The sequence below is a fragment of the Siphateles boraxobius genome, unplaced genomic scaffold (genome assembly GCF_051911475.1).
Source record: "Siphateles boraxobius isolate OS27281-9 unplaced genomic scaffold, OSU_SipBor_1 7, whole genome shotgun sequence".
Taxonomy (NCBI): domain Eukaryota; kingdom Metazoa; phylum Chordata; class Actinopteri; order Cypriniformes; family Leuciscidae; genus Siphateles; species Siphateles boraxobius.
The window spans coordinates 23,507,024-23,533,005 of NW_027509197.1; the positions used below are offsets into that span (position 1 = coordinate 23,507,024).

Sequence of the window (25,982 nt, forward strand, 5' to 3'; positions counted from 1 at the left end):
TGGGCAGAGAGTCAGAACTGAACTTTCACTGGTCACCGGGACATAAAAACTGCATGTATAGAAACAGCAGTAAAATATGATAAAAATCGCTTGAAAAGTTTGATGACTCTGTCCCACAATAAGGTTTAAAACGCCTTTTTCCCCACAGGTTATACTTTTACTACGCATGCGCAAGGGTTCTTCTCCTCTCTGACATGCGCTTGCTACGCGGTTTGAAGCACAGTATGTGTGCGCCAGAGTCTCCGCTAGAAAAAAATGGTGCGGTCAAAGTGACCGGCAGAGGTTTCGTTTTACGGACATTTTGATGATATGGCGGTCAAATATCGCCTCTTAATTAGTCAAGTTGAGGAAAACTGGAGGCAGGCTATGTAACTTAAAAAAAGACATTATCAGGCCGTATAGAATGCAACATGTTTATTAGCCTTTCAAATAGACTGAAAAAAACATGAACGTCCGATTGGCGTCAATCAACGCCAATTGTTTTTGCTATGGTTTCACATTCATAGTTTAACAACCAATCCCCCTTCCCCACATAAAATATCTGAATAGTAGCCTATTGTTTTTACTCAAGCGAACTTAATTATACACTCTCAGTATGTCTCACTTAGCTGGTAACATTTAAATTGGCCACCGTGAAATGACAAACGAACTGTAACAAACAAATGATGAGTAGGGCTATAACAGTCTTGCGTCATTTTAGGCTACTTTTTGCACTGTTTTGCAGTGCTGAATTGTGCAGCTGCCGACTTAGTCAAAACTTCCCAGTGTCTCTCCACAACTTGCAATGCGCATAAGCCGCGTAACCTTGTTCTCTGCAAGGCGACTTCGCTGCTTCATCTTGAACCCATTCTGCAGCGAGAACCCCCTCTCTGCAGGAACACTCGAGACAGGGATTAACACAGGCTATCTTGGCGAGCTTGGTCCACTCTGGATACATTTCGTTCAAATCACATATGAGGACTTTGCAGGCTGTGGAGAAATGCAATCCTCCATAGCCACGGAGCGCTGTCATGACAGCGAGGGCATCACGTCGCAGGATTACGACATCGATACGAAGAGCGGTTTTCGCAGACTCTATGCTTGTAAAATGCCTAATAATCCTTCTGATTGCTGGTTCTGCATATTCTTGAAGAGCTATAAGATAATATAATAGGTGAGAACGATGTTAGAATTATAGGCCTACAAAAGAAAGCTGCTCTTATTATAAATAGGCCTGTAGGCCTATGGGTCATTCTATGGAAATGTCCATTTTTCTGTCCCTAGCCTTTACAAAAATATTACACTTAAACACTTTAGGGTTACAATTTCTTTACATTTTAAAATAAAACAATGTTATTTAAATTACACCACCTTGAGCCATCAATGTGGCAATATTTGATTTTTATTAATTCTATAGAATTCCAACACAGAAGTGCTCGTCCTCACAGTCATGTACAGAGGGAAAGTGCTTTATTTTGAGGCCAATAACAAGTGTTTACACCATTTAAAATACAATAATGTTTACATAACTATCAAATATATTTAGGTGTTCAAGCACAAAGTGCTGAAAACCCATTGTAATTGCTATTTGAAAAAAAGAATTCCCCTAAAACGCATTGTGCAGCCCAAACCGTAAGGCCCAGAGACTTGAAACTCAGCCAGATGGTAGGCCACACTTTTGGGGAGAACCTATCAGAGTATGACCCCGATTGGCCCATAGGTGGCGCTACAGCAACCAAAAGTACTAAATTGCTCATAACTCCTAGACCGTTGGTCCTAGCCTCAAGCATTTTACACCACTGTGTTCCTTGCCTCAAGACGGACAAAATGTATATCCAATTTCGATTCAGGCAAGAAAAATTTTCCGCTATGTCGAATTTTGTCCAAAACCTACTTTTGCGAACTAGTCCCTGGTTTTTCGCCCGATCGGAACCAAACCAGTCCAGGCCTACTCTCTAGATCAATAATTATCGGGAAAAATTGAAATTTTGCATTTAGGTGGCTGTAACAGGGTCATTTAAAAAAGGGGCGGGGCAAAATACTCTCAAAAGCCTATAAATCCTAAACAAAAAGTCAAAACTTCACTAAAATTGATGCGCATATGTGTCATAACATGGTGAAGAAGCATGCAAAGTTTCATGGAGATTGGACCATAGGTCGCGCTATAACTGTCAAAAAGGTCTAATTATTATTAGGTGTTCAAGCATGAAGTGCTGAAAACCTATTGTAATTGCTATTTGGAAAAAAAAAATCCCATAAAACGCATCGTGCAGCCCAAACCGTAAGGCCCAGAGACTTGAAACTCAGCCAGATGGTAGGCCACACTTTTGGGGAGAACCTATCAGAGTATGACCCCGATTGGCCCATAGGTGGCGCTACAGCAACCAAAAGTACTAAATTGCTCATAACTCCTAGACCTCCTCCTAGACGTTGGTCCTAGGCTCAAGCTTTTTACACCACTGTGATCCTTGGCTCAAGATGGACAAAATGTATATCTCCAATTTCGATTTAGGCAAGAAACATTTTCCGCTATGTCGAATTTTGTCCAAAACGTACTTTTGCGACCTAGTCCCTTGTTTTTCGCCCAATCGGAACCAAACCAGTCTAGGCCTATTCTCTGGACTCTCTAGATCAATAATTATCGAAAAAAAGTTGAAATTTTGCATTTGGGTGGCTGTAACAGGGTCATTTAAAAAGGGGCGGGGCAAAATACTCTCAAAAGCCTATAAATCCTAAACGAAAAGTCAAAACTTCAAAAAAATTGAGCATATGTGTCATAGCATGGTGAAGAAGCCTGCAAAGTTTCATGGAGATCGGACCATAGGTGGCACTATAACTTTTAAAAAGCTTCAAAACCATGTATTTCCTATGGTAAATTGCCTGTATTAGCTGTAAATGGACTTTTCCATCTACGATCATATAATGTTCATATCGTAATGTTCAAAACCATCATAAATCATTCTAGAATGTGGTATATCATGGTAAATCATCCTATAACATGGTGAATCATGCTAGAATCATATTAAGTCATACTAGAATGTGTTCAATTGTGGTAAACCATGCTAGAACAGGGTAAATCATGGTGAATCATACTGGAACTTGGTATATCATGGTAAACTATGGTAAATCATGCTAGATTCATAGTAAATCATACTGGAACATGGTAAATCATGCTAAAACATGGTCTATTCCATCTATGATGTCAGTGGTTAAATGCTTGCTACATAAAACTTAATGTCTTTTGATGCTTGTGTGGTTAAAAATCTTAAATGCCTTAACTGCTTGAACACCGCTAAATGCTGCTTGCAGCTTTAATTGATATTATTTTTATACTATAAAATATAAAAACAAATTGTCACATTAAATACAATGTCACATGTGACATAATAATAATTTTACATCCATTTAATTCTGCTACATTCAAAAGTTAAGATTTAAAGGATTACATCACTACTTAATTTTAACCAGTTTTCAAATATTTTCATTGTTTTAGCAAATACATGGTTGTGCAAACGAACTAACCTCATTCAAGTACACTTTTAACAAACCTGATTAAAATAAATAAAACACATAATCTCCTTATTTGTTGTATTATTATTTTTCAGGTAACTCGGACTACATTATGCTGAAGAAAATTAGAAATAATATTTCATAAAAACCTTTGAAATTGCCAAAGTAAGGTAACACCAGTGACAAAAAAGGTACATGCTGTCTTTAAATAAATGCACAAAAAATATACATTTTTAATTGGCGTTCCTGATTCACCATCGTCCGTCGCGTCTGGCCTCTGAAAAAAGCTTTTAAGGCCAGTCTGCCTGGGCCTGGCCATATTTGAAACGTCTCACTCAATTGTTTGTTGTATTGGTCTATATTACAGCCGTTTTAGGCGTGCGCTTTATTTGAAATGCCACATGCGATGTTTAATAACTTTAAAACGGTAGAGCCTGTTCCTTTATAACATAACAAAAGGTCGGTGTATTTTTGCTTTATACATTTTAGGCTTATTCTCACATTCAGATTGTGTTAGGGGGGCGGGATTATTAGGCAATTTTAATCTGACAATTTCAACGCATTTCAACACAATTTCGGACTTTCAACGCAAAGCTTCCTTAGAGCACTTACAGCGCGGTGTTCAAACTAAACGGACATTTAAGAGATACAGTACACAGGTATTCATATTACTTATTACACAGCATTTCGTATTTTTCATATTTTTTTCATATTTCACCGCACATAAATAATAATGGGGATAGGATGCATTGATTTCAGATTAAACTATTTTAAAATCATACCTGTTTGTATCTCATAATCCAACAGTGTAGGCCTACAAAACAGTAGTCACAAAATGGCAGCAGCTGCGTTTGTATGAAACGAGAGTGCGAGTCCATGTTACTGGTGGCATAATTAAATAACTACACAAAATATTGATTCGACTGAGTTTTAATATTTTATTAGCTCACCAAACGAAAAACTTCTACGAAGACAAACCGTTCCTAGCAGGCGTATAGCACTGCTGACTTCAGTGACCCGGATGAGCCCGTGTAATCCTGGATGGTTCTATTGAGCAATCAGAATCAAGTATTCTATTGACCAATCAGAATCAAGTATTCCACAGAGCCGTGTAATAAGGAGAAGTTAAACTATGATAGTTATAAAATTAAATTAGTGTTTCCCATACATTGGTTCACAATATCAACACAGCCTTTTGGAAAATCTATTTGTGGCAGGCATTGACATCGTTGAATAAACATGAGCACTGCATGTTTTGAAGTCAAAAGGTGGCACTGGTGTTTTTATATGAATGCATCTTTAAAGGGAACTAACTGTCTTTAGAAAAGTTTCAATGTTATTTTCATTTAATCTTTCTTTATCTTTCCTGATAAAGTATTCAGCATTTATGAGCGCTGCATTGACACATGAAAAGCTGACCCGACTGAAGGAAGGCGGCCGCGCGATTCACATACATCCGCAAAACCCTGACAGGGGAAACAGTATGAAGGTAAAATGATGACAAAGAATCGCATGCGCAGGGTAAGATTTGTGAAAGTGTACATAAGATTGCAAGCGTAAATTAAATTTGCATGTGCAAGAGAAGATTTGTAAAGGTGTAAATCGCCCTTCAAGTGTAAGAAAAAAATATTTGCAGCATTTAACTGTTATTCGTAAGTGTAATTCATGTATTTTGGAGCTGCAGCTTCATGCTAATGCAAAATAAATAGGATCTGTATTCTTCAGACTTTCATTTTTCTGCGCTTATACTTTTGGCACGGTTTTTGCGCACAAATGCGGCCAAAAGCACTGCAAACCTGTGAACAGCAATTTGCAACCGAAAACAACAGAGGCAGGAACTGCAAAACAGATTAATTGCGTAAAATCAAACTTTGTGTAAAGAAATTTGAGGCAAAAAGTTTCTGAAATAACCAGATTTGTACAGTTGCGTCTTTCTTTTTCCTCCGCTTCCAGTTTTGGCACGATTCTCTCACTCACTGAGTTTTGCAAGCGCGAAGAGGAGGGCGGGTCCACCTTCATCATGTAGCCAATCAGATGAGCTTCTCGCTGACTCTCGTTTTACTCTGATCTGATTGGTTCAATAAACATGCCAATCACCAGAATACATCTTTATCTTCATTTGGCTCAGAAATGTTCTCATTGCCGAAATGGTACTTTTAATGCACACATACATGTTAACTAAGTAAATAAATTAATAGATTAATAAATGAATAAATCATGATTTCTTAATAAGCTGTGCACCAGGCTGACTGACATTCATATTGAATTTCGAGCTGGTGTTAATATTATTGGATTGAAATTTTATATATTATATAATCTGTTACACCACTGAGCTGATGTTAAACTTTACAATCAAAACATTTAATACCCAGTCTTTATGTAATACCATTCTGATGCAGTGTTTTTCACATCATGTCTCTGTTCATGGTATTTAACACTCAATTATATATGAGTGTTTTATATATATATATATATATATAATATTTGAAATATTCTCTTGCACTGTCAATATTTATTCTGATTACTTCCGTGTGACTGATCAAGCTATTATATGTAGATAGTATGACTAACAAAATGCTTTCTCTTTGTCCAGATTTGACTGTGTAATGAAAAACTGATACTAAATCAACATGAACTCAACTTTGACAAAAAGTTACTAATTCTGTCTGAATAAAAACCCAGCAACCAAGGAATACACAGCATAGATTTGTTTATATATAGGGCTATACAGCCATGTAGTGGTTACACGATGGCATTGCAGGTGATAAATGGTGCATCATTCAGAGATGCTCTTATGTTAAAGAGAAAAAATATTATTGTAACTCATTTTAGTAAAATAATAATAATAATTCTGGAATCCCCCTGATCAGTAGACAGGTGAAATTATGCATGCAGTAGTGCAGATACTAGGCCCACATTAAGCTTTAAGATTACAAACTGATATGGCCTTATGAGGAGGAGGATGATGATGAGCAGGATACATGAACTGAATACACAGAAATTTCCTTTCTTAAAACACCAGCTCGAAATTCCGTTTTGGCTCATATAGTCAGCCTAATGGTGCACAGACTATTAAGCAATCATGATGTATTTATTTATTAATTTGTTCATTTAATTTATTTATTTATTTATTTAACATGTATGTGTGCATTAAAAGTACCATTTCGGCAATGAGAACATTTTTGAGCCAAATGAAGATAAAGATGTGTTCTGGTGATTGGCGTGTTTATTGAACCAATCAGATCAGAGTAAAACGAGAGTCAGCGAGAAGCTCATCTGATTGGCTACATGATGAAGGTGGACCCGCCCTCCTCTTCGCGCTTGCAAAACTCAGTGAGTGAGAGAATCGTGCCAAAACTGGAAGCGCAGGAAAAAGAAAGACGCAACTGTACAAATCCGGTTATTTCAGAAACTTTTTGCCTCATGCACACAAGTCATGTAGACATTAGCAACAGTTTATTTTTTTACACAAACTTTGATTTTACGCAAATAATCTGTTTTGCAGTTCCTGCCTCTGTTGTTTTCGGTTGCAAATTGCTGTTAACAGGCTTGCAGTGCTTTTGGCAAAAACCGTGCCAAAAGTATAAGCACGGAAAAATGAAAGTCTGAAGAATACAGATCCTATTCATTTTGCGTTCGCATGAAGCTGCAGCTTTTAAATACATGAATTACACTTACAGTTAAATGCTGCAAATATTTTTTTCTTACACTTTCACAAATCTTCTCTTGCACATGCAAATTTAATTTACGCTTGCAATCTTATGTACACTTTCACAAATCTTACCCTGCGCATGCGATTCTTTGTCATCATTTTACCTTCATAAAAAAGCGCTCTTGAGCGTCAGCGTCACGTGAGGATGACAGCTCAGCAGACAAGCGAAGCATCAGACAGAGAAACATCCTGTACTTCAGTCACGTAGCCCCGTCTTGGCCGGAGAGTAACACTGCAATTGCTGGTCTGAAACGGATAATATCACCATCCATGAGAACACGTGCAAGTCTCCCAACAGCAAGAAAAAACTAGAGCTAGATCCCACAGCGGCACTTAACGTGGCTGTGAAGGACATCTCCTCACATTCCTGAGAATCTGACCAGAATCACCAGGCTTGCGTTTCCACTGCCGGGCCAGTAGCCCCGCAACGCTGCCCTAAATCCCGCCCCTAACACGCCTTTCTGGATCAAACGTCATATAACCCAACCCATTTCAGTGGGTATTAGAATTTATTTATTTTTTAAGTTAGGAAGATAGCATGTATATTAACTCACCGGCCGTGGCTGCAATAGTGTCCCGACTTGTCTCGCGAGTCGCCACTAACAGAGGGACTGTGACCCAGCACACCGTCCATCAAGTCGAACCATGGAAAGTTTCTTCTCTGAGCTCCGCTTTGTCCATTTTGCGTTTTAATCGCCTTGTACAATACTGTTCATTACGGTTAATTTTCCCGACCGACAACTGCCGCTCGTTGTCCGAGTATTAACCGTTAACTGATAAGATTATAATATTGAATTGGCATTAAATAAAAATAAAATTGACGAATGTCTGTGACCTGTTAAAAATACAACAAAAAATTCACGGGTCTTTTCAAGCCTTAAGAACAGATCAACAAAAGAACCTGGATTCACATCACATTTTCACTCACCTGCAGCATTTCTGACAGTGACAACAGAGAAAAACATAAAATAGGCCTACACTAAATATATATATATTTTAACTTAAGTGGCTAATTCACAAATTAAGCTGACAAAAAGAAAACACTGAATCCGTTTGAAGCTTTGAAAAACCGGCAATTTGTTTTCCGTCAGACTAAGGCCTACCTCAATCCACTCCTTGTCTAGTTTTTTTTTTTTTTTTTAAGTAACATCTCTACATGATGTGGGGTTAGTCTGGAGGGCAGCCTGTTGACAGTTAGAGCCGCGTACTGTTTGCTTCGCCAGTGATATTGCATTGTACTTGTACTAATGCTGTATTTTAATACCGCGTAACTTCATCGCCCTTTCTGTCGAAATGGTCCCAAACAGTACTTTTCGCTCGCTTCATTTTGCTTGCTCAGCGAAATATGTCTGTAGGCACGTGTGGTTGCGCGTCGATGCGCCCCATGAGTTAACAAATATAGGCTAGGCTATATAGTATTTTTTTTAACCACGCAGCAAACAAAAAAAAACGTACAAATATATATATATATATTTTTTTACTTTTAAACCGTTTAACTGGTAGTATTAATCGGTTAATTTTTACTTTCGGTTAAACGGTCAATATGAGCATCCCTAGTATGGATTTTTGCTGATAACGATAATTCCACCAATCAACTATCGGTACCGATATTTCGGCAAAACCGATGAATCGGTCGACCTCTAGTCTTTGCTGTTACTTTGGTCAATACAGCATTTCAGATGTGCTAAAATACACAATCAGCTACCAGTATCATAACGGTTTTCTATATTATGGCATTATGATATAAGGCTGTCAAAATGGCTGATTAGCTAAATTCGAATTTCTTAAATATTAGCAAAATTCTAATTATATTCAAGTTAGAGGAAACAAGTACTGTATTGTCTCCTATGCCCACAAGAGGGCGTAAGCGAGCGTAATAGGCAAATATAAACCAAATCAGGCATCGCATCTTTTATTTAAATCTTTTAAGTGACATTCACTTTTTAAAGTGCATTTTATTTTAAGAACAATGGTTTCAAAAGTTAATGTAATTTCCTTAATGTGCATGCAAGGAAAAACTAGGTTACAATAGTGCATAAAATTGTGTACCGGTAAGTGCATCAACACATGAACACGAAATGGCAAACTGCCATTCAGAAAACAATCCACTTCTACTCACTACACATCTACATATTGTTCGTCAAAAACACGGTCAACTTGATCTGCAGCAAGTGCTGATGAAAACAAGTGCTCAGCTCTGAACAATGTACAAGGTATGGTCAAGTATGTAGTTGCAAAGTTTTTGCCACCAACTGAGAGGGTTTTTTTCAGCAGGTAGACTTTTAAAAATTAAGCCCTATTATGATATAAACATTGTTTTAGTGTATGTTTGCAAATGGAATGAACAAAATGTTTGTTATATTTATATGGATGTCAACCACACACAGCTTCATAAAAAAATGAAAACAAATGAATGTAAGTAAACTTGCATATGATGTGTGTGTGTGTGTGTTCACAGGCTCTATGATCTTTGTCTATTGGAAGGAGGATGTGTGGTGTAGAGTAACAGTGACTGAGCTCTTTCAGAAAGAGCGTTTCCAGAGTGTGACCAAATGCCTTGCTTTAGAAGTCTCCCGTCTATGCGTTTACTTTCAGGACTATGGCTTCTCCAAGGGCTTCTCAATCCCAAGGTGAGAATGAAATGGTGTGTATGCGTAAGCACTGTAAAAAAATAAATAAAATAAGGTTGTCATTCGGGCTGTCACGATAACCACAATATTGTAATACCGCGATACTGACTAGCCAACCGCAGAGGACTGCAAGTAACTGCAGCAACTGCGATATTCACGTGTTTTCTTTTTTCATAAGGCTATGCCCTTCTTGTTTTGCACTTCGTGCATGATTATTGTTTGTTAAATAAGTTAATAATTATAAGACTTTGTACCATGGTGATTTATTCAGAGGCTCTGTGGATTTGCACGTAACAACCCTAAACAAGACAGTGAATGAGAGAGATCGACTGAGCGCGTGTAATTACCTGCGTCTGTCTTTGAGGTTAAGTCATATATATTTGTGAAAGGGTTGCCGTTAGGGATGGGCATTTTTTTAAGAATATTGTATTTGAATATTTGGGCTCATAAAAATCAAATATTCTTTAAATTGTTTTATTTAAAGAAAGATGTTATTTAAGTTAGTTTTTGTCACCATTTATGAACAAGCGTACGATTAGGCAATACACACAACAAGCTCACATTATATCTTGGTTTTCTTTTAGTTGAAAACATTAAACGATATGTGTAAACAAAAAATATAAAGAACAAAAGCATTTGATTTAAGCTCAAGTAGCACGAACGGAAAAAAAATTAATAAAGCAGACTGCACCAATTATCGTACAGAAAGTACATATACACTCAAGTCGGCATAATGTTATCGTGTTTATATTGTTTCACATGTTCATGTTGAGAAAAACAATATCCACATGCTCGAGTGAATACTGCGCTGACAGACGTTGCTCAGACACAAAGATAAAGGTGTACTAAGCCAAGTTTCTAACAGCACTTTGTGTGTTCTGATCTTAAACCCGTGTCCCTCGACGAAACTTAAAGGAAGCATGTCTCAAATCATTTTGCTATCTGATAAGGTATCTTGGTGGATAGCTGTCTTTCCTCATTTGACTGTTGTTTGGATTTTATGCGATTTCTCTTTGTGGTTACGATATGATAACTCCATTTTATGAATCTGATTCAAAGTAATTCCATTTTGTAAGATCATTTTCATCTAAGTAATTCCAAACTTCGTGAAGCAGATGATGACATTGTGATCAAATACAATAAACATGCTCCACACATAGCATTTAATTATAACTGTGAGTTAGTGCTTGCGATTTATCATGGATTTACTGCATTTACAGCCAGCAAAGCAATGTAGTAATATTTGAATAGTATTTTGTGTTTCGAATAATAATTACAGAGCAAATGTTCGTGCACACCCCTAGTGGCTGTGTCCAAGGAAAGTGAAATCTTTGTCGTATCCTTTTAACGTTTAAGGGTATTTCACATGAATGGCGTCAGCGCTGGTCAATGTATTGAGTCAATGGAGATTCGAGGATCGGAACTAACTGTTATACATAAAACAATAGCCTAACAAGCTTATTGTCAGCTTTATGTTCTGTTATGTGGACCCTTATTTTGACATTTCTCTTAACTTCACTTCCTGTTTCAACGCTGTTTAGTTTCGGTTACATTGGTTACTGAATATGTCCTGATTTTTGTTCCTGCTGACCACATTTTAACACTTGTTTATATAGCTATAAGTTTAAATAAATCTAAAATAAATAAATGGTGATAATACTGTGTATCGCACTATTGAGGCACTCAAAAATTACCACAAGGTAAATTCCTTCACCGCGACACCCCTTGTGGTCATTTTTAAAGGCTTAAAATCCTCTTTATTTCTTAGTTGTGTGCATTTCTGGATATGGACCTGAATGTTATATCTTCAAACAGTGAATCTGCTCATGGCATTAGAGTTGACTGAGATTGATCTGTTTGCAAATCATGTTTTCTTTTTGTGTGTCTTAGTGATGGAGGTTTAAGCTCGTTGAATGAGTGTCTGCGGAGACCTGATGCGGCTGCTCTAATGGAAATAAACGGCTGGGCTCCTCTGGCCATCAAATGTTCCCTTCAAGATATTATTCCTTCAGACCTGGTAAGAGCTGTGGAGATGTATTTACTCTAACAACACAAGCAGTTATTAGTGTTGTAATTGTATAACTTCCTGTGGTTGAAATGAGAAAACTTGTTTTAACATGTATTTTGTGCACTCAAAGGAAATATTCTGCCATATGGGTGCCATCTAGTGGTGGAAAACTTCTGTTTCATATCTATTTCTGTTTTATGGATGCTATTAGAGAATATTAAGTGTTTGAGCGCGGCTTGTGTCCAGGCACAATTGATAACTGAGAAGACATGGAAAGGGATGAGTTGTTTGTGTTTTTATGTGTATTAGGTGAAAGGGTGGACTTCAGAGGCAAGTGACGAGATGAGAAGACTGCTGGGCTCTGAGGCTGTGGAGATGCAGGTGTTCGGTGAGGACGGAGACACGCTGTTAGTGGATATGAGGAAAACAGCGATGGTGTCTCTGCGGGAGCATCTGGTGTTCATGGAACTGGCCAGGTGTGTAATAGTTTCATCTGGGGCTTAACTTCATCCTTACAGCACACTAATGGTGGGAATCTTTAGGCACCTCACAATCCGATTTTGAGAGCTACAATCTTCTATTGTGTATAATGTTTATTATCTTCATCTGTTCCACTTTACAGCACGAAAAAAATCCCCACCTATTGGTTTATTGTTTAAAGGTATCATTGATGTTTAAACAAATAATAAAAAAATAAAATCAATCTCATAAAATGATTAATTACAGTTGTAATTTTGCAGTGTAAATTGATTAATTTGATTGATAACACAGGGTGTCCGCGGGTCCTTAAAAAGTCTTAAATTAGATTTAAAAAATGTAAGGCCTTAAAAAGTCTTAAAGTCTTATTTTTACTAATGAAAGGTCTTAAATTTTCAATGGCAATTTGACTTCGACATATCTAAATGGTTTCCAAAGCACTGCAAAGATGGATTTTGATTTAATGATTTAATTTAACTGGTTAATAGTGGTATTGTGTTATTATTCTAATATAATTTAATTTGAATGTTAGAATTTGATATAAAAGGTGATGCATACCTCTAAGTAAAAAAAAAAAAAGTCCATATATGGGTGAAAATGCCCCTGGAACTCAATTTAAGGATGCAAATATTGCCCTATAATAAAAAAAAAAAATTTCTTTCACTGATGTGAACTGACCACTGCATAGAATATGAAAAATATGAATATCTTCGTGAGTCAGCTGTCAACAACAGGCCTAAACCAACCATGGTACCAGTACACAAACACAATCAGTAAAATATCATCTAATTATCATCAACAAAACTTTGAAAATATTGAGAAATATTTCTGTCAATATTGCGCACCCCTAATGTAAGGTATTAATTTTGATTTCTTCATCTTAAAAAGGTCTTTAAAAGCCTTAAATTTGAATTTAAAAAGTGTGCAGATACCCTGCCTGCAGCACACATGCATTTCCTTCTTTGTCTATTTCGTTCCATCTAGATTTCATCTGCTATTATCAGTATATTGAACAATGAAATCTTTTAACAGATCATTTTTGTCAGTCATGCATCACAAGGGCTGGAGATGCACCGATTGCAAATTTCTTGGCCTTATAAAATATACTTTTCTTCAATGCAACAGTAAAAAGTCAGTAACAAAATAAAAACAAATTCCGAACAACAGCACAAATAAATGCAATAGAATAAATAGAGGTATGAAATAACACTGCTTTACATTTTTCAGGTGCTTCTATCATTATATTCAGGTGCTTCTAACATTATATTCAGGTATTAAGATAACAATGGATAGTCTTTATTGTAAAAATTAAATACAGATTAATGCTTACAATTAAAGTTACAAAAGTTATTCAGTCAAGTAATTTTCTTTGTCTTTTGTTCTTTGATTAACATGACAGACAGCAGCAGAAATATTAGACTGCTGTCACTTAAAAGAATTTATGAATGGATCCAATATATTTCTCAACTATTTACGATCCAAAACTGACTGTTTAACTGAATACTCTCCAAGACGGAGATTTTGACAATTTTGAGTGTATTAAATGAATGAATGCGGTATTTTGAGTTTGGATTTGTCCAGCGGCATGTTTATATGCGACTGTGAGTGTGAGCTTGGCTGTGACGTTATTTCCTGTGTCCTGGCAACAAAACGGACCAGCTCAAAATCGAAAAGACGTGAGACTGACCGATCGACCGGTCAGGAACCGGAACCAGCTGATTTTCTGCATGCTCGGCCCATACCGTTGACTGCCTGTCGATCGGTGCATCTCTATTTACAGGGTTTGTACGGGTGCTTGAAATCCATGCTTGAATTTTGATGTGTTTTCAAGGTTTGAAAAGTGCTTAAATTTTGGATAAAATGCTTGAAATTGTAACTCTTCTCTCACAACAAATACCTATCTGACTGAATAGTTTGTTTATTAAACGGAGAAATAAAATGTAGCCCTAGATGCTAGATTTGTGCTACGCTGGGCAGAGAAAAAGTAGGTTGAGTTTTCATTTTGATTTCCGCGCTTGTTTGGATGTAAGCCTTAATTTGTTGCATTTTCTTATTTGTTTGGTTTTTATTTTCACAAGGAAACATTTCAAAGTGTAACAAAATGTGTTAATGCAAGTCACATGAGTAAAACGGTTTGTCATCTTATTGGTCAGAGTTTCCTCTGTCATCCATCAAGATTGATTGACAAGTTTGTGCCGTGAGCTTATGGCTGTAGCTGTCGAGACATGGAAACACTACACTAAGGCCACGTCCTCACGAAGCCAGAACTTTCCCTATCCGATCTTTTTTTTTTCCTCGTTCCAAAAAAAAAAATCCGTAAACACGGCGCCGTCTCAAGAAATATCTGCGTACACACAAAACCACTGAAACCGCCTCATACTGGTCTGGCATGTATACTACATCGGTTTCAGTCGCTGTATTTCTACACAGATACACTAAAAACAGAGAAGAAGACTTGCGCATAAACCTTGCGCGCTGTATACAATATTAGGAACAGTAGCTTCTTTTTTTTCTTTTTAACCAAGAACTTTATTGAACAATATGAAAAACCATAAATGGCCTGGTACAAAATAGGAATGAGTCACAATAGGGATGCTCCGATCGATCGGCCGGAGATCGGTATCGGCCGATATTCACATTTTATGACTCGATCGGTACTCACTAAACTTGGCCGATCTCACAAACCGATCACAATTTGATGAAGTCAAAACGTGAGAAGGTACATGATGCGTGGGGACTTAAAGGATTTGGCAGTCATGTCATCACCGGTGTGGAATTACTATGATGTGTCGAGAAACAATGAAAAAAATGAGCTTTTTGCCATGTCTGTTTCAAAGGAATCTCACGCGCAGGAGAATTGTCCTCCAGAGACATCGCCTTTCTGAAGAGTTGCTTCGCTCGCTCAGTCCACACAGCGCCGCTCACTCAGAACGCCCGCAGTGACGTGCTGGTTAGGAAATATGTGAAATAAATTGGGCTGCCCGTGCACGACTATAGTTTTTTTCTAGTTGACTAGTACAGGGGTTTTCAAACTTTTTGTGTGTGTGGACCACTATTTGTAATCAAGAATTTTCACGGACCACCTCATAATACACATAATAAAATATATCTACACACAGTCCTTCCTGAATTAATCCGCACCTCTAAATAGGCTTACTAACATTAAAACTATAACTGGTCATCACATCAGTACAACAGCTTGTTAAAAGAAAGTTTACTGCACACAACGGCTGCCACAGATTTAATTTATTTATTTACTCAAGCGCCCGAGGGCATAATCAGGTTCATTTCAGGGATGCAAACACGTATGGTCAAAAAAGAGAGAGGTAATCGAAGCCCTCGCCCCGCGGCAAATATCCAGATACTTACATTGACGCCAACCCCTGCCACCCCTATAGGCACATATAGTAAAATGAAATTCAAATAAAGTTTTAACAAAAAAGGTTTTATAAAAAGATAAACCTCACATATTTCAGCCTTTAAATCATTTTTATAAAAAGAATGAGTCAAAAAACATGACATTTACATCGATGCACATTAGCTTATCTTTTATTATTAGCTAATAGTAAAATTCGGTCCGATTTTCCCGTGCTGTCTGTCGTTGCTATGCGCGCTCTCCACAACTTAGTTGTGCTTAGTAGCTAATAGATTTCCACCACCGAAAAACGCTTGCTGTAGCTCTGCTACAAGATTAATTTACGGAGAAGAGAAAAACACCCCTAGTGTTTGGGTGCACGTGCATTCTTACATTCTTCATTGACTGAGCTTTCAATGTTTACGGAAAGGATGAAGCTGATTTGTTTGTTCTTGTCACATGAACTGCGGTGCGTTTGCGGCATTATGAAAAGTTGAGGTGTTTCATCTCGCTGCGCCGCGCGCCTACATGAAATAATGAGCTTGAGAGCGCAAAAGACACGATATGTGAACGGCCCCTTGACGAGCTACCTCCAATCGAGCGACGTGTTGGAGACCCCAGTAAAAGATACGCAGCAAGAAGAAACACTTCACGTTTCACGCTTGCGCGCATACTGCTGTTTTGGCGTGCAGTATTCTGATTTGCTTATTTCCTATTTACTTGTTTGGTGGAGGCAATCCAGAATTACTGTTGGTGAAATTATAATCAGACAAATATTTTATATAATGGCAAAATATTTGCCTCTGCCGCTTTCCTCTTCAGAGAACCTGTTGCTATCCACCAATCCATGTTGTGGTTCTAACGGCACTGAACTTGAACGTCACGGCCGAGCACCACTAGCCTATTTTAGTAATCCCACAATAACCTGACAATTTAATTTAAATTTTATATCAATATAGGCCTACATATTCTTTTTACTTTTTATTTTTTTTATGGGGATTCCTGGTAAAATGAAGGTAAAAAATATTATTTTACATTTTATTTTGCCTTTCCACGGACCACCTGCAGTACCCTCACGGACCACTAGTGGTCCGCGGACCACAGTTTGGGAACCACTGGACTAGTAGTTCATTTAAGCCTAGTAGTTCATTTAAGCATTAAGTAATTACTTAAATATATATGGGAGAAAATACTAAACCATAATGAACGTTATTGTAATATTGCATATTCCGCATATCAAGCGCATGCATAAAGCTTGCAATAAAGAACCGGCAAAAGTAATGTTTAAGCAGCATGGTACATTTGAATTGTTTATTAATAAACTAGTGTTTTCTGGCTGCAAAGATACAGTTGGCGATGTTGACGCCATCTTCGCATGTAGTGAACGCGCCTATAGAGGGAAATGCACACTTCATACGGATCAGCCTACATAAGCAGAGAGTAGCCCATTTCTTATCGATTTGAATTTTTTTTTTAAAGCATTTCAAGCTTTCTATACGTTCTCACGTCTGTGAGGCAAAGTATCTTATACGCTAAGTTGATCGGTTCATTTATGAGACGCGCTCCAGTTCACGCGCGGGTGCCTCCGTATCCTATATTGTCTGCTATATTTCGCTTCTTATTTATTAACTCCAGCCAATTGTTTGATGAAACATTGATTGAAATTAAGATACAATTTTTACAAAACGAAATTCACTTTAAAGAAAGGCTTTCTACAAAACAAAACTTAATTAAGTGGTCGAAATCATGTCTGACCCACTCGTCTCCTGATATATTGGGCATCTTATGATCTATCTTACCCATCTCATGCGGTTTCTTTTTCATATAATCAACAATGATGAAACTAAAAAAAGAAAATTATATTATATAAAACAAATATGAAATGTTTACGTTTTTTAAGTTATATTTAAACGTCAGAACACTCCGCTTTTCTCGTGTGTGGCCTGTACATGCATGTGTGCGTGCATATGGGGGAGGGGTGCGATTTTCGAATAATACCCAGCTATCTTCGAATATTATTTTTGCTTGAAATGCCCATCCCTTCTAATGAGTAGCATCAAACTACTCCAATTTGTTCTTTTAGGAGTTTATTTATTTAATTTTTGTCCTGCTCAGACTTGTATTGGACAAGGTTTAAGTTAGATCAGACTTCTCTATTTTAGGTGATTAAATGTATGTTGTCCTCCACAGTTTACTATTGGACAATGTTTAATTTAACCTTGTGGGCTGCATCAGACTGCTCCATTTTGTTTGTATTTATCTTTGTCTTATATTAAGTATATTAAGTATCGGGATCGGTATCGGCCGATCACCATGACAAGAAATCGGCTATCGGTATCGGCTGCAAAAATCCTGATCGGAGCATCCCTATGTCACGATATTCGATTAGTTAGCAGACGCATAAAGCTTGCCACAAAGAACCGGCAAATAGCATTATGAATGTGTCAAATATAGCAAGTAGACATTTTAATTTATTAATAAGCTAGTGTTTTCTGTGACGATGCTGACTCACCACCTTCGCAGTAGGTGAAGGTGCTTATAGAGATAAATGCACACTTCATACGGATTATAAGAGAGTTGTCTGTTTCTTTTCATGTTGAATTGTTTTGTTTAAAAGTAGACATTTCAAGCTTAGATATATTTCTGCGTTTCTGTTCATTTATGAGACAAGCTCCAGTTCACGTGGGATGCATGTTATATCGCGTCGGCGCCTCCGTGTCCTGATGGCTATTGTCTGCTATTTGCTTATTATTTATTAAATCCAGGCAATTGGTTGATGAAACATTGATTAAAATTAAGATACAATTTATACAAAACGAAATTCACTTTAAAGAAAGGCTTTATATAAAACAAAACTTAATGGAGTGGTCAAAATGATGTGTCTTGATATTGCGCATCTTATGATTAGGCTACTCACGCTGTTCACTTTTCATATAATCAACATATATGAAATGGAAAAAATAACATATTATTTAAACATAAATATGAAACTAACTTTTCTTTAATGGCTACAACATGTAGGCCTACAGTACAGAGAAATTTAATGTCGGAGCGAACGCCGTGTCACGGGTGAGCATGAGGGGCAGAGGTGTGTTTTTTTGAATAATAATTAAATTATTCCCAGCGATTGTCGAATATTATTTTTGATTGAAATGCCCATCCCTACAAAATACGAAATGTCTTAATCAGACAAAATACAAGCATCATAGCATAAAGAAATATAAACAAATAAAGAAGTAAAATAAAGAAATAAAATAAAAATACATTTAAGTAGGCCTAAATAATAAATAAAGAAATAAAAGAGGCTCAGTAGCTTCTGAAGCATGAACTCAAGCAAGTAGTCGCAGTTGTTGTTACTGATTTAGCGTGTCTGACTAGTCGACAAGTGGGGTGATGACATCATCGTTTCACAGAATATACGGATTGGCCGTACACACGAAGACGCAAGGGTGTCGTTTTCAGATTTATCCACCCTGGGACCCGGTTTCAAAAAATAGCGGTTTCAGTCTCCCAAAACGCCGGATCCGTCTGGACGAAACGCCGATCCGATAAAAAATTTGTATGTATACAGCTAAACGCGTCTCCGTGTGGACAGGGCCTAATACAAATGCTCTAATATTCTAATTTATGCTTCCCTCTCTAACTCTCTCTCTTTATCTATCTATATCTCTCTCTATCTCTCTATCTATCTATCTATATATCTATCTAATGTGGTTATAATGCATGTTGTATGAAATTTAAATATGTATAGCAAATTATAAATCTGATGCTGTTTTAAATTGTTTTGTTAATAAATATAATTTAGTTTAAAGTTTAAAAAGTGAGAAGATTTGAACACATAGTTTTGGCAAAACATTAAATAAAATGTAAATGCAAGTGAAAATAAGAAATGCCTGGAATTCCAAACAGAAAAACATGCTTATTGGTGAACCATGACACCAAGCTTAATGAAATGATAAAAAACAGCACATTAACTTTGCCAACCTTAGTAAACACAATGAGATTGTCACCTCTTTTTTCTTATTGTTTTGCTATTATTGTTAATATGAACAGTGCTGATCTGAAACTTGTGTACAGATTCTACTCTCCTATAGTAGCTCCTGGCAGTGTGCCCCTGCTCTTCTACCCTCCAGTTACCCCTAAAATCAATGTTGAGTTCAACGCTATGGTTTCTCATGTAAACTCACCGTCAGACTTCTATGTTCAACAAGTAGGTGTAAAAACACACATTATTATAAATTCGATAATTATTAAATTATTTAAAATGTGATTAACTCACTCTTGGTGAATGCAGGTTGAAAATATGGAGTACCTGCTGTTGCATTCGAAGCTTCAAGACTGTTACAGTCATCCCAATGCAGCCCAGGAGTTCCAGATCTACTGCCCTTCAATCTCACATGCCTGCGTCGCTAGCTATGACCAAGAATGGTGCAGGGTTCAGGTCACAGGTGTGTGTGTGTGTGTGTGTGTGTGTGTGTGTGTGTGTGTGTGTGTGTGTGTGTGTGTGTGTGTGTGTGTGTGTGTGTGTGTGAGATATCAAACATATAAACATTCAGTAAAGGAAGACTCGCTCTGATAAAATGCATGAAGGTTAAGGCCTCTGTTTATCTCTCAGGTTTCCCTGGTGGTCGGATGGTCGAGGTTCGGTATGTGGACTTTGGCTACAGAAAGACTCTCTCTGTGAAAGATCTGAGACAGATAAAGGACGAGTTCTTTGCTTTGCCAGAAATGGTAAGATTTAGGCTGTAATACTCAGGGTTTCGCGCAGTAAAAATAATCTCAAATTAAGGCCTTAAAAGCCTTGAATTGGGTATACAAAGTCTTGGATTTCGTTACAAAGGAATTATATATTTTTTGCCTTTAATAGGATTCATTAGGATTAAGTTCATACTATAACAAAATTAACTGTTACTAAAAATTCATGCAACGTTGAGTGCACCTCGCACTCCACGTCAGATATTATTGGAAGCGTGCGCACCGTTATTAGGCAAGTGAGCAGTTACACAGAACGTAACGTTAGCCAAGCGTAGTTTGTCGTCTGAAATAGGAAAGTTTCAGTTTAATCGGCTGTGGCCACAAATGCCAGAATTCAATAATTTAACCCCCAAATCAGAGCTTTTCTGTTAAAAGAACTTGTTTTCTACCCGGTCTTTTCAATAGTAGCTGGCAACCATGCGCGCGCTCTCTCTACACTGCTCAAGAAGCGTGGATGATCTGAAAACAAAGACAAGCTGGAGTTCAGCAATCTTCATTTGAGATTTTCAACTTAAATTGAAGTGTCATTCAGTTGGTCTGTATTCTGTCACGAGCCGCTTGCGCGAACAAAATGCAGGCTGATATCCAGCAGTGTTTTTAATGTTGATGCAATGTTTCCTGAATATCCACACGATTTCAAATGTGACATTTGATTTTATACAACAGTTAAAAAACAAAACCAAAGGGTAACAAAATGATTTACTACATTTAAAACAGTATAGTCAGGCTTATTGCTCTATTTTGCAACGAAATCTGTGGCTTTGAACGAATCGCGAGATTCAATGAATGACTCGATCACTCGCACATAAAGACAATAAGTTACCGCCACCTACTGGCAATTTTAATATAATATCTTTATTAATATTAAACGATTTTTAACATTGCCTATTTATTGAACATTGTTTTATTTAAGGAATTGATTATTTTTTAAAGGTATTACAAAGGTAAAAAAATGGAAATGTAAAAATTGATTAAATTCCAACCCCCACCACCACCTTAACTAACACATTTTCTGTGGGAAACCCTGAATACTGGTTATGAGGGACAATACTGGTATGAAATTTTATTCTTGTTTAAAGGGGGGTTAAATATGAATGAAACTTACTTGACAACTACGATTCCTACATCAATATCCAAATGAAAAGAATTGTCTTAAATAATAATTACTTGCCGGTGCATGGCATGTTTTTTGTGATTGTGCTGCCTCTCATATGTACAAGTACTTTTCATATTCGCATACTTTTCATTTTAATGCCATGGTAACAAACATACCTGAGAGTGCAAATATCCTGTATCTAAGGGTGTACTCACACTAGACACTGTTGCTTTGTACCGTGTCCTGTTGCGATTTTCCTGTTCCTCCAGAAAAACGCGATTATCCGGTCGCATAATTCAAAGCATAATCAGCCAAAGTCCACATATTTATGCAGGGGATGCATTTTTTCAAATATGCCAAACTTTCACTGCATAAATTGCCGATTTCCGCGCAAAATATGCGGGGCTTGCATGATTTCATAATCCCCGCATTTTCGTTGCAAAAAAGTCACGTATATCTTAGCAGAAAGTTGAAAAATGTTGCATTTACTTCACACAAGAGCAGCCATTTTCCCCTGTTGCCATGGGAACATTATGAAGTGATGTAATTACGTGTCGGGAACATCATCGAAAAGCTGTAAAACAGGAAGCACACATTTTATTTTTTTATATTTTATTTATTCATTTTTACAGAAGTTGTAGCATATTCCTTTTATAAAGCTACAGAACTTGTTTAACTCACTGTTTTGTATGTTTGAGCCATGTTTATTAAGGTCTGAAATAGGGATGCTAACCGATGGTTGACCGTCTCAACGTTAACCGGTCAAAGTTGTCGGTTAAAAAAAAATTTGTTTTTTAAAAATTTACTTTTTTAAAATTAAAAAATTAAAATCTCTAAATTAGGCTATTATAGACAGTGGACTAAACGCTACTACAGTTAGCCATCTTATTCGAAGATATTTTTGTGTGAAGTGAACAAATCCCTCACACTCAATTTTTCATAACTCGCCTGTTTGTACTTAATAAACCAATAAAAACATTTGCCGCGAGGTCACAGCGTTTGGGTTCGCGCGCTCACAAGGATGCGAAAAGTAAAGGCTACAGGCTAAACACTGGAGGTTAGAGCAAGGGCAGACGACAGGATGAAGCGTGCAAAGAAACGTAACGTTAGTGTGTGGGACCATTTCACCAAAAAGAATGACACAGTAAGTTGCAGCTTGTGTGATACAGTGCTTAAATACAGTAGTAATACTGTAGAAATACATTACATCTACATTTCAGTGGTAACAGATAAGGTGATGATGATCATCATCTTTCTTTATTATTGTTAGCACTAACGTTACCTCAAACTAATCGGAGTCTCTTCGGAGCTGTCATTTTCTTAAATGAGACGCTGCAATGTTTCAAATGAGGTTCTAACGCTAGACCAACGCCTTTATTTTCAACGTGATCACCTTGTACCCAAACCATGTAACCAAACCATTTCGAAACTAAGGAGCCATTTGTCCTCCGATTACATACAAGCCCCGCGTTTGCGGGACTCATGTTTCGCGCTGTAGGGGATTTTAAAAAAGTGACGTGAGTGGAAGCGCGGCGCCGGGGCAGTGTGTGTGTGTGAGCGGGAGGCAGAGAGAGATGCGACAGAGTTACGAAATTGCAGGCGCGGCTCGAAATGGCTGTTATTTCAATTAGCGTGGCATATTTTAAACTAATCGGTTAACCGGTTTCAACCGGCTAATGAGGCTCGGTGGTCGGTCAAGAAATTTTTTAGTTTTCGCCATCCCTAGTCTGAAATAAAACAAGATGAGAACTTCAATATTCCCAGCACTTTTATGTGATGTAGTATGCTTGCTTATACAGGGTTCTACGCTAAGATTTTTCCCAAGGAGCACATGTGCTCCTAAATGAAAAAATCTAGGAGCACACAAAAACATTTTGGAGCGCAGTGAAAAATGTTCAAGTAACAGAGTTTAACAGACTGTTTATTATATATATATATATATATATATATATATATATATATATATATATAGAAACAAAACGTGTGTGCTTCTCTTTCTGTTCAACTATGGTGTGAAACCGTCGTTTTGACGCAGAAGTATAAATCACACTTTACAATCACTTTAGTAAAACAGAACAAGGGGAACGTGTTGCTCTCAGGAGGAGGATCACATCGGCACACCTGTGAATCTGCATCTTTCACTGCAGAGGCTTTTTCCACAACATGGAGGAGAAACTAGGTTAAATGAGAGTAGTTTTAGTTGACTAATACTAGTAAATACTAATAGACTAAAAAAAAAAATTCAGATGACTAAAATATAATGGGTTTAGTTCAATTGTAATGCATTCATTTAGAATTTCTCTAAAATGTCCAAACCCATATACTCCCGGAGAAAACATCTATTAACCTGTTAATATGAATGATTTTAAAGTTTGAACATATACATATACAGACTTAACTACTGTGACTTAAAAAAATATCTTAAAATTAAATAAACCCCCTTTTCCTAAAGTAGAATAGTCTTCTTTCAATGAATGAAATATGCATTCTTTATAACTACTTGCATACATCATTCTTTATTATTTCAAGCAGCAGACATATTTATTTGTATGAATTAAATATAATGAATCCTTATTAAAGCTATTAACGAGCAGTGAATTCTTTTCTCTTTTTCTTTTGTTGCTTGATCAATATTAAGGACACAGACTGCATTAGGTTTATTACTCACTGTCACTTTAAGACATCGTATCATGTCCAATGACATGCGGATCCATTTGCACTGATGCACATCTGATACACTCAAAACTGTTTAAGAATTAACCGACACAGTTTACGTGAATACTCTCCAAAACGGACATTTCGACATAATGTTGTGTATTTGTCCATTCAGACACGAAAGAGAGCTAAATTCAGTCCTTGCGCGCTGTGTGTGTGTGTGTGTGTGTGTGTGTGTGTGTGTGTGGTGTGTGTGTGTGTGTGTGTGTGTGTGTGTGTGTGTGTGTGCTGCACGCTTCGAGTCGGGTGTGTGCGCACAGAAAACTATGCGTCGTCGTCACTCTTATTCAGATCTATATGACTGCTCTACTCATACTCCCTGACGTTTACATTTTTTAATATTTTATGAGACATGCAGCGCATGTGAACCAGTGTGCCGCTGGTAGATCAGCACGTCCCTACTACAGGACAAATATGCGCATCTACAAAAGCAGGACATCAGTTTTGACTGGATCGCTTCACAAATCGTCACTATCTAACATTTTTGTCTAGTTTTTATTCGTTGACTTAAATGTCAATAGATTTTCGTCATAGTTTTTGTCATTCAAAACTAGTTTTTATTTAGTTATCGTCTGGTTTTCGATTATGGTAGTTACTCGCACATTGTGCTCGTAAGTCATTTTTCCGGTTCGCACGGATCGATTTTTAGGGGCATATGCGAGCAAAATGGTCGCACTGTAGAGCCCTGTTATAATAGGAAGTAATAAGAAATGACTCTTTACATTAAGGTAGTAGCCTAGTGAGAACAGAGGAAAAAAAAGTGATTCCCCCAACACTCTTTTTCATCAAACCGCAGTTTTTGCAAGTTCCTGCAATTTCATCACATAAATTTCCCGCATATTCCATTGCATTTAAGAAAATGTGCCACATAATCAAGGATTTTTGCCCGCAACAATCACAAAAAAACTCTGCATCTAACATTCCCGGGCTGGCAAGCTTACTTAATTTACGATGAAACTTTTTGTTTTGAAGAAAACGGGAAGAAAAGCGCTTTTGCTAATAGACTGCCTAATAGATTTATCATTTATGGCAGGGGTACCCAACCCTGCTCCTGCCGATCGACTCTCCTGCACAGTTTATCTCCAACCCTATTTAAACACACCTGCCTTTAATTTTCAAGTGATCCTGAAGACCTTAATTAATTGCTTCAGATCCTGAGGACCTTAATTGGTTGCTTCAGGTGTGTTTGATTAGAGTTGGAGATGAACTCTGCAGGACAGTCCATTGGTACGAGCAGGGTTGGGCACACCTGATTTATAGGGTGCAGCGATTTTCACTTGATTGTGCTGCATGAATCAGAAGATTAAAATATAAATTGGTTACAGGTCTGAAATTATGAATTATAAATTTAAGTAGCCTGCACTAGTCAATAAGGAATATTATGCAGACACTCAATATGTGCAAGTATGAAAATGGATGTCAAAATAGGGAAAAATGTGTTAACATTTTAAGAACAACGCTATGCAAACATACTATTTTTATATAATTTGAAACCGCTACAGAAGCGGGGAAGATGCATGGACATTAATCTGCGTTATTTTAACGTTATGTTTAGTTTTTACCTAAAACCTACACTGCAATACACAAATATGTACATGTCCACATTCAAGCACTTCATATAATGGGCTTAAACAGCTCGCCCTTTTACAGCATATTTAGTTCACAAACAACTGACTCTCATGACCTAAATATGATTTTCACTTACAACAATAAACGTTCATGATTTGGGCACCGCTCTCATGTCC

General features: G+C 37.2%; 1 protein-coding gene across 8 annotated transcripts in view; it reads left to right on the forward strand.

Annotated features, from left to right (window-relative positions):
- The window catches only part of rnf17 (ring finger protein 17), a 65,099-nt gene that overhangs the window by 28,478 nt on the left and 10,639 nt on the right, over window positions 1-25,982 (forward strand). For all 8 annotated transcript variants that reach the window (XM_077216952.1, XM_077216957.1, XM_077216953.1 and 5 more), the window contains 6 exons: window positions 9,660-9,831; window positions 11,722-11,848; window positions 12,149-12,315; window positions 19,749-19,881; window positions 19,966-20,119; window positions 20,287-20,402. In XM_077216952.1, coding sequence (XP_077073067.1) covers window positions 9,660-9,831; window positions 11,722-11,848; window positions 12,149-12,315; window positions 19,749-19,881; window positions 19,966-20,119; window positions 20,287-20,402 — 869 coding nt within the window. The remainder of the gene's footprint in view (window positions 1-9,659; window positions 9,832-11,721; window positions 11,849-12,148; window positions 12,316-19,748; window positions 19,882-19,965; window positions 20,120-20,286; window positions 20,403-25,982) is intronic.